This window comes from Lactuca saligna, chromosome 3 (genome assembly GCF_052625555.1).
Source record: "Lactuca saligna cultivar CGN05327 chromosome 3, ASM5262555v1, whole genome shotgun sequence".
NCBI lineage: Eukaryota > Viridiplantae > Streptophyta > Magnoliopsida > Asterales > Asteraceae > Lactuca > Lactuca saligna.
In genome coordinates, this window is record NC_136419.1 from 3276703 (window position 1) to 3286702 (window position 10000).

Below are 10000 nucleotides of genomic sequence, written 5' to 3' on the forward strand. Positions count from 1 at the left end.
TTTAATCCTTAATTTTATATATTTACATATTTCTAATTTTTTTATCTATTAATTATTATTTAAATGAATTATTTAAGACTTATAATATTATGTTATATATTAAATTATATTAATTAATTATAAATATACAGTTTGTTTTTTGTTTTTCAAATTCATATTAAAATTTAAATACATATTGAAATTTTAAAACACAATAACGTATTTTACAAAAGCTTATAATTACGTATTATAAATATAAATATTATCTACTTAATATTATTGTAATGAAAAAAATATAGATTATATATTTATTAAAACCAAATAAATAGAAACGATGTAGTAGAAGAGTGTAGGAGGGGTTGTGAAATGGGACATTTTAATTTGTTTTATTAACAAAATAAAAACTAATAAAAAAAAAACTAAATAAAAAAAATCAGAAAGGGCAAGGGTATTCAAGTTGGCATTGGCGATGGACGAGAAAAAATACGTTACAGATAGTTCGAGTGAAAAAAAAAAATGTTCAATTTCACCAACCTACAAAAACAATTTCAGTAATTTTATCTATAATTTATTGTAAATAAATTTTACAAATATCTAATACGCGATTGTCAAAGTATTATAAAAAATATCATAAACACTCATTTATGTTTTATGTTTGTTGAAGATATTTTGGAACAAAATATTTTCCTATCTCATCACTCAGAAATATAAATAGCAAAGAAAGCAACAATTTCTCATTTGACACACATACCCACACACCAAACCCTGAAAGACAAAAAAGAAAGGAAAAAGAAGTTGATCGGAATAAGATGAAACTTGTTTGGTCGCCGGAGATTGCAGCAAAAGCTTTTATGGACACCGTTAAATCCGTAAGCCCTCTCATAATCCATCCAATTCTGGGTGTTTCTGCAAATTAAAATTGAGTCTAAGTTGGATTGTATTGAATAGTTTCTTATCTGTTTCTGATCTGCTGTCATTTTTCTTTAAAAAGTGTGAACTTTTCGAAGGATCAAGCGTGGCGGAGCTAATATCGGCGATGGCCGCCGGTTGGAACGCTAAGCTCATCGTCGAAGCATGGTCTCGTGGGGATGTGACAACAACGAGCATTGGTCTGGCAGTAGCAAGTACTCACACGTGCGGCAGACATGTATGCATAGTTCCCGATGAAGATTCGAAATCGGAGTACACCGCCGCCATGGAAAAAGCTGGACTGTCACCGGAAGTTGTTGTTGGGGAGCCGGAGGAGGCGGTAAAGGGGATGATGATCGATTTCTTGGTGGCGGATTCCCGTAAAAATAACTTTACCCGGATAATAAAGGAGGCGAAATTCGGCCACCGTGGGGCGGTGCTGGTTTGCAAGAACGCTAGCTTGACGACGGCGTCGGATTTCCGGTTGCGTAGCGTGTTTGATGGTGGATCACGGCGGATTGTGAGGTCGGTTTTCTTGCCGGTGGGAAAGGGGTTAGATATCGCTCACGTGGCGGCGGGTGAATCCGGGTCGGGTTCGGATAAAGTAAGGAAAAGCAGGTGGTTCAGGCGGGTCGATAGGCAATCTGGTGAAGAGTTTATGATCCGAAAGTAGTTTCTTTCAAACTTTCAAAAGAAAAAAAAAAATCTCTTTTTTCATTGATTTAATATTATAGTTTTCAGTCGGAATTTTGTAAATATGACCAGCAATAACAACTACTTTGGTGTTTCTGCTTCAAACCCATATACTTGTTTATTTAATAAATTTTGTTTTATTTATAAAATAATCATTAAAACATATAATTTGATAAAAACATATTTCTTTATAATTAAAATTTTGACTTTAAAGGTTATAAAACGTGTCAGCAATTATTTTCAGCAAAAGAATACCATATCTCTTATGATATCTCATCGGCATAGAAGCGTTTTCGTTTCAAGTTACTTCTTTTCAAATTAACTAATAGTGTGAAAGAACATATAATGACGATATTTTAGTTTTTCTTTGATTCAATTAATATTTAAGTATTTTATTACATCAAATGTTACAATTATCATATACCGACCAGAGGAGTATTTAATTGGAGGATCTTATGGTTGACTTTTGTAATGCCATCAATACAGTAATGAATGCAAAGGTTTTCTTGCAATTTAAGTTAAACAAGATACTTCGGGTTTTAAAAAGTTACATGAATATAAAAAAAAGGGGTTGGCTAAGATATATACACATACCCAGTTATTTAATTATATGAGTAAATTACGGGTCCCTATGTTTTTTTAGATTTAATGTTTTGTTCTTTGTTTCATATAAAAATTGTATTTTTGGTCATTGATTCGTGTAAAGGATTAATATATATATATATATATATATATATATATATATATATATATATATATATATTATATGTTTCGCTAGAATAAACAAATTAAAATAAAATGTGAGACAACTATTAAATATCAAATATATTATTTAATGTTGTTTTTTAATGTGTTATTTTTATATCATTAATTTATGTAATTTATTTTTTGAGTAAATTACTGAAATCGTCCCTATGGTTTGGTTAAAATTGCACGTTTAGTCCCTAACTTTTTTTTGCACTCGGATCGTCCCTATGGTTTGTTTTTGTTGCATTTTTCGTCCCTGTGGTTTGATTTTGTTGCGTTTTTCGTCCCTTACATAGATAAAGATAGAGACCAAACATGCAATTTTGACCAAACCACAAGGACGAAAAATGCAACAAAATCAAACCACAGGGATGATTCGAGTGCAAAATAAAAGTTAGGGACCAAATATGCAATTTTAACCAAACCATAATGATGATTTCAGTAATTTACTCTTATTTTTTTATTCAACTTTAAAAGGTTTTATTGTTATTTTTTAAACGAATAATTGAAATATTAGGATAAACAACTATCATATTATTATAATAACTACCGAAATAACAACTATATTTTAACAACTATTTGTTAAAAAAATAATCTTAAATATGATAGCAAATTTTATATAACAAGAAATTTTTACATAGAAGTAGCAGGTAAACAAGCAACAAGTTGTGCCGCAACCTTTTTTTGGAAAACGAGCAATAATCTTAAATATTATCTGCCTCAACCCCTTATCAAATTTTATACAACAATAAATTTTTACATAGACATAGCGGGTAAACGACCAATAATCTTACATATCACTGCCGCTTATTAATACCCATTAAGTATATATATTGTCTGAAATAATAATAAATTCCCCTCGTATTTTAATTTGAATCCAATTTCTTTTGTTAAAATAAATATAAGGGAAATTTTTTATTATTTCAGACAATATATATTTAATGAGTATTAACAATCGGTAGATTTTATTTAAGATTATTCTTGTAACAAATATGTTAGAAAAATGGGATCAACAGATTGCTTGGATTCTCTAAAAGTCGTGAATCACTATCAAATTGAAGTATTTCGATTGTACAGATCGAACACTCAATTGGATGAAATTCAGAGATACAAAATCATAGAATGTATGTGAAATGTTTTTCAAAAAGATGTACCAGAAAATGACCAAAAATGGCTATATCATTCATGTCTGAAAACTGTCAATAGACAGTTACAAACGGCCATATCTAATGAGATTTACAAGGGCGCTGCCCTCGGACCCCCGCTAAATGACAATGTACTTTGACATAAAGAAGATTTACAAGCAATGGTCATATCTAATGAGTTTAAGAAGATGTTGAAAGTGGGAAATGCGGTTGAATGTAAACAGCTTGTCTTGAATGAAATCTTTTGGAAGAATTGTTTAAATATAGTGAAAGTAATGACTCCTTTGTTAAAGTTTTTGCGGTTGTGTGATTCGGATGAAAAACTTGCAACTGGTTATGTTTACGAGGGAATGCGTCGGGTAAGAAGAGGGATTAAGGAATTGTTTAAGAAGAAGAAGGAATTATATAGGCGTTACACTAACATAATTGATAGTCGTTGGGATAGGATGTTAAGAAAAAGTATTTATTGTGCGGCTTATTGGTTGAATCCTGTTTTTCAATATGATCATGCAAATCTTTGTAAGAAGAATGAAGTGTTTCAAGGCGTTCTTGAAATGGTTGAGAAGACTTTTAAAGGTGATGACGTGTTAAATATTACATTAAATTTAGGGAGGTTTCGTGATGTTGAAGGTACCTTTGGTAGATCTAGTGTCGTTGCTTCTCGTAATCTTACTCGTCCAAGTATGATTTAAATTTAATGTGTCATTACTATATATAAAATATTGTATTTTCTAATATTTTTTTTTGCTAACTATATCTTTTGTAGATGAGTGGTAGAAGTTATTTGGCGGAGATATTCCGGTTTTGCAAAAGTTTGCTATTAGAATATTAAGTCAAATGGCATCTTCTTCCGATTGCGAACGTAACTAGAGTGTATTTGAAAGGATTCACACGAAACGGAGGAATAGATTGGAACATCAAAGGCTAAATGATCTTGTATTTGTTCATTATAACTTGAGTTTACAAAATAGGTATGGTAACTTGCTAAGATATACTATGCTATAAAATGACCAAGTTATATTTGAGATTTTTTTTGAATGTTTTTGTAGATTGAAGGTTGATATGAGGTCTTACGATCCTGTTGACTATGAAAATATTGATAAGACGGGATTTTGGGTGGTTGAAGAAGAGCAGGAAGGAGACCTTAATTATGATGATTTGGAAAATATGCTTGATGAGCAAGAGCATGAATCGGCTTCTGAATCACAAGGTGACCATGTTGATCATGAAGTTAATAGTGAATTTCAGTTACTAAGTGACCGCGAGATCGATGCTTATAATACTCCAATTTCTCAAGATCCATGATTTGGTTTGGTCGTAACGTGTTTGGATTTGTCTACAACTATGTTTTCTTTTGTTATTTATACTTTATGTTGTTGTTTGTTGTGTTAAGATTGATCTATAACATGTTATTAATACTCTATGTGGTTGTTTGTTGTGTTAAGATTGTTTTTTGTGTTTAGATTAAACTTTGTTGAAATCAAATTATTGGTATTATATGTCTATGTAGTATGCAGGAAAGCAAAAATATATGAAAATAAAAAAATGCCATAAACCGGGTTGACCCGGTGGTTGAACCGGTTGACCCGTGAACCGGTCATCACACCGGGTCAACTAAAAACCCGGGTTTTAAAACATTGGTGTAAATTGTATTCTCAAATTCGATTATGATTACGGCATCCCTCTTCATAGTTCGAATTGTGAGATTTGACAATTAGTCTGAACATTTTGAGCCTAAGTAACATGAGTTGTAAAATTGTTTAGACACATACAAGCTATCTAAGAAAAGTTGTTTTCTGAATACATGTCAAAGCTAGTGGGAGCATAAGTGTTATGCCAATAAGGAAATAATCATCATGTTAATGGAAGCATGATTATTATGGTAAGTGTTGCAAGTTAGCAATATTAATTATATAAAACAAGAGTTATACTTTGCAAAGTTGCAAGGGTTGAAAAATTGTTTTGCTATAATTAAGGGAGAGAATATTATACTTCATTTCAAATCTAAAGGCTTAGATTGTGGAATTTTAATCAAATTTAGTCATCTATATATATATATATATATATATATATATATATATATATATATATATATATATATATATATATTGTGTTGGAATGGTTCAACATGAGGAAATTCTATATATGGAAAGGATAATTGCATTCTCAAAATTTGGTTATGATTACAACATCCCTTTTCATAATCAAAATTGTGAGAACATGACAATTAGAAATATTATAGCAAAAGGCTAATAAAAGTATCACGTCTTTATGTAATACATTATGAATCGTGTCCCATTCGCTTCGGGTATAGGATCGATTGCATATGCTATAATGTTTGATCGTTCTAAAATTTTCCAAATGCTTAGCGCATTAAGAGGGAAAAGGGACTAGAACGGTTTTTTAACTTAAATAATTAAACAACTATCAAAGGATGATCTAAGGTTCGACAAGGGTTTGTTGCTTGTGAGTAGTTGGAAGTATAGTGTTGGATGAACCATATCGACATTATTATGAATAGATAAGATTCTATTAAGAATGAGTTGTCGTATGGCAAATATGGAAATGTTTCCATATTGGGAGTTGGAAATTAATAATTTATGTCAAGATTAGAAAATTTTATGCAAAAAGGATGTTCAAAGGAATGTGCTTTGAGTAAGAGACATCACATCTATAAAATTGTTTTGTAACAATTTCTGATAGAGTACTTAGTATTTTCATTGGCCAAGTCTTGGTGACTTTTGTGCTATAACTTTACAAAAGGATCGTTGCATAAAATGTTAGAATCTAACATATTCTAATAGTGGTAAGAAATTTGTATTCTTACACTAATAATAAGGATAAGGAATTGTGAAATGAGCATCATTGAAAAGGTTTTTAATTGATTTATTTCACAAAATATGGACCATAGGAAACATAGTTTGCATGCTCGGAGCATGGGACAACTATTGTTGTAATTCAAGTAATAAGTTGATTAGCTGAAACATTAACCAATTAATAATGAGTAATCAATATGGTGTTTAAATAAAAGTGTTTTATTTACACTCAAAGATTTTGGGACCATATAAGATTAAGTATTATTATTGTGTTTCAATTTTGCATGTTTTGACTTCTAAAATAACTGGGTTATTCAAACGTCCACGGTCGGTCATACTTTGGAAGTAGGTATGAAGAAAGACTGTAGATTGTCTAAAGAGTTTATACATAGCACACGTTTGCTGTAGAGCTCATGAGTGCTTTGATAAGATTAGAGTATAGGATTAAACCCACGCTCACGAGAATCACTCAATCGTTTTTATCACGAGTGATTATGAGTCAATAATATTGTATACTCTTAAAGCCGAGATGTGTGAGTTGTTATTTGTTGGTCGGTTGCACATTGATAATAAGAAAAGGCACCAGTAACTTGGTGTTACAAAACTTATTGTTGTGTGTGATTCGACCAGTGAATGCAAACGAGCATTTGAGTCAAAGTTTATCCATTTCTTTTACCCAAAGTGGGATAAAAGCGATATCTGTGGGCCCCTCAATAATTTAGTGATGATACCTAAGTGCTTGGCCAAGTCGAGACTAAGTTGATGTGTTCAATTGTAGTCTGTTGTCAATCGTCATAAATCAGGAGTCGGAAAACAGTATAGAAAGAATGATCGAAATTCATGTCTCGTGTCTATACAATATCTTGAGAATGGAGGAATATACGATCCCTAATCTAAAGGACACGCGTATCTGATAAGATCAGAGTTGACAACAGCTTTTTAAAGCTACGATAGTTGATCAGGTTCAGAAGTTATGCAAAATAGTTATTAGGCTTATCCAAGTGGGAGATTATTGGATTAGTGTCTGTGTCCATAACTATTTTGGTATGTACTTGACCCTATTATGAGCATGGTCCTTTTGGGTTGCCTTCACCATAGCAATATGTAGGATGAATTAAGGAGAGAAAGTTTTAATTATGATTTATTAATATATTATAAGAATAATATATTAAAGGAGAAATCATATTGTTTAATTAATATTAGTCAATAATTAATTAAGAATTAATTTTGTGGCTAAAAGAGATTAATTAAACTTAAGGGACTTATTGTGTAATTATAAGATAATTACATAGATGGGCTTATGGACTCCATAGAAGGTGGAGTGGACGAATTCTATGTGGAAACCCATTAGAAATCGTCCAAGGCTTCTAAAGAAGGAGTTCATGGGCTGCTTAGGGCTTAACTAGTCAAATTAGGGTTTCCTAGCTTGATAACCCTAATAGCCTAAGTATATAAGGTGCCCTTAGGCACCAAAAACGTGGCTAACACTTCTTTTAGGGTTTCCAGCCGTTTTTGGTGCCTCCCCTCTCTCCCCTCTTCATCCAAGTTGCTTAGTGGTGTTTGTGACTCCATTAGAGGTGCAACACTTGAGGCACTAAGCTTTCTAAAGCCAAGGATTGATTGTTATTGCTATATGACAATCAAAGGTAAGATCTAAACCCTAATTTCAGTTATAATTTATTAGATCTAGGGTTTATGGCTTTGGATAATCAATTGCGTGTTAATTAGACACACTAGATCCAAAGCTATTAGGGTTTGCATGTACACCATAGGATTGATGTATTGCTCAAAACCCATCAGTTTCTTTTACCAGTTGACCAATATGAAGTCTTCTTTTGTGTATATCATTTGAATAAACTTACCGAGATCAATCAAATAGATAACAATTGGTGATCAAGTAACAAATACATTAAATACATACAATAAATTGGTATAAACACGATAAACAATCATAAAAATCACGATTCCTGCAAATTATACAATAGTGTAGGGGTAAAAGCAATAATTGAAGTGACAGAAAAGAAATGAAATTAACCTTCAACAATATCGGATTTGGGAGCTATAGTATGCCCATATCCTTTTAACTTTTATAACTCCATGAATTTATAAGGTTGAATATACAAAGCAACGAATAGAGGTAAGAGATTAGGGCTCAGACTTTAAAAAGTTGATAGAGAACTTTTACTAAACACCTGGTAGGCAAATGTTTCAGCATTAATCGAACTTACCTCTGGTATCAAATCAGAAGTACACAACTTGACAAACCCATCTTCGTCGAGATAAGTCGCCGAACCTGAGCCAGTTCATTGATCGCATCAACGTGAGTGGTGTTTGTTGTAGAAAGAGTGGAAGAGAGGTTGTACAAAGCTTAAACCGCCTGTAGGTATCAGAGTAAATGGGAAAAGAGAGAGATGAACATGTTAAGATGGAAATCTAAAACGATATAATCAAATAGTTCACCTGATTGATGGAATCGAATGCCGTTTCTTTCATGTCGATGCTTCATTTCTCTGTGATGAAAAAATTGTTGATTTCACTTAAGGCTCCGTGATACCATCTCCGAATCTGTTGATTTCACTTAATGCATTGTTTCGAACGTCGTTTCTTGCAACATCATTGATGGAGAGGGAAGAAGATTATGAATCTATCTTCCATAATTGGTGATTAAGTTAGGATATGATTATGATTTCTGATTTCTTGCTATCGAATTTGAAACTGATCGCCGATAATTTGGTATATCAATTCAAACGTATTAAAACCTAAAGCAGGAGGGCATTTGGGGAAATTCACTTTGGTATTTTGAGCAGGAAAATCGATTGGGAAGGGCTTAGAGAATGTCACGTGTAACATCCGGAATTTCAGGTATTATATTTATTCATTTTATTTTGAGTTTTGAGGAAAAACTCGGCGAGTTGGTGCGTAGACTCGCCGAGTAGAGACGCGATTTCTCATCCGGATTAATGACCGGACTCGACAAGTCGCATTGGTGGACTCAGTGAGTCCGCGCTGTTTAATGAAACCCTAATTTCTCGGGTTTGGGGCCTATTTAAAGGGCCTTATGGCCGTCATTTGTGCTCACCATCCCCAAAGCGAAACCCTAGTGCACTTGAGCGTTTGGAGTGAGAGAAGGAGCCATTATCAACCTTGGAGGTGTTGTCTAGAAAGGGAAAGGAAGCTTTAGCCAAGAGGAAGCAAGAGGATTAACTTCCTGAAGATCCGAGGTCCAGAACATCACATTTGAGGTACCATTTTCGAACCCTTTTCTATTGAGGTGATGTTCATGTTGATTTAGGGCTTATTGAGCTCTTTTGTGGCTAGATCTAGTGCTTCCATGGTCCCTTAAGTGAGTTAGGTTATGGATCTGGACCCTTGGAGGTCCAGAGTGTTCCTTTGTCCAAGCTTTTTATGAATCCATGGAGGTTTTGGTTTGGGATCTTTGTGCTTGAGGTCAAAACACCATTTATGAGTCATTAGGTGTGATATGAGCGCCAAGACATGAACTTTACGTGATAAATAAGCTTGGAAGGACTGGGTCTATGAGTTAGTGGAACAGATCTGACCTTAGAAGGTCGTTTGGGGTTGTGCATGGAATGCACTCGCCGAGTCCATTGGCAGACTCGACGAGTTGTTGTGGGTTGTTCAGGGATTTCGAACCAGGGGTTGAGTAACCGAGTTGGGTGAGTGACTCGGTGAGTCAGAAGGGACTCAGAG

General features: G+C 33.2%; 1 protein-coding gene across 1 annotated transcript; it reads left to right on the forward strand.

Annotated features, from left to right (window-relative positions):
* The first annotated feature begins 684 nt into the window (after positions 1 to 684).
* LOC145034260 (uncharacterized) lies at positions 685 to 1686 on the forward strand. Its single transcript, XM_078982634.1, has 2 exons — positions 685 to 848; positions 971 to 1686. Exons 1-2 carry the CDS (start codon positions 789 to 791, stop codon positions 1559 to 1561), a joined length of 651 nt encoding a protein of 216 aa, XP_078838760.1. The 5' UTR covers positions 685 to 788; the 3' UTR covers positions 1562 to 1686.
* The last annotated feature ends 8314 nt before the right edge of the window (positions 1687 to 10000 follow it).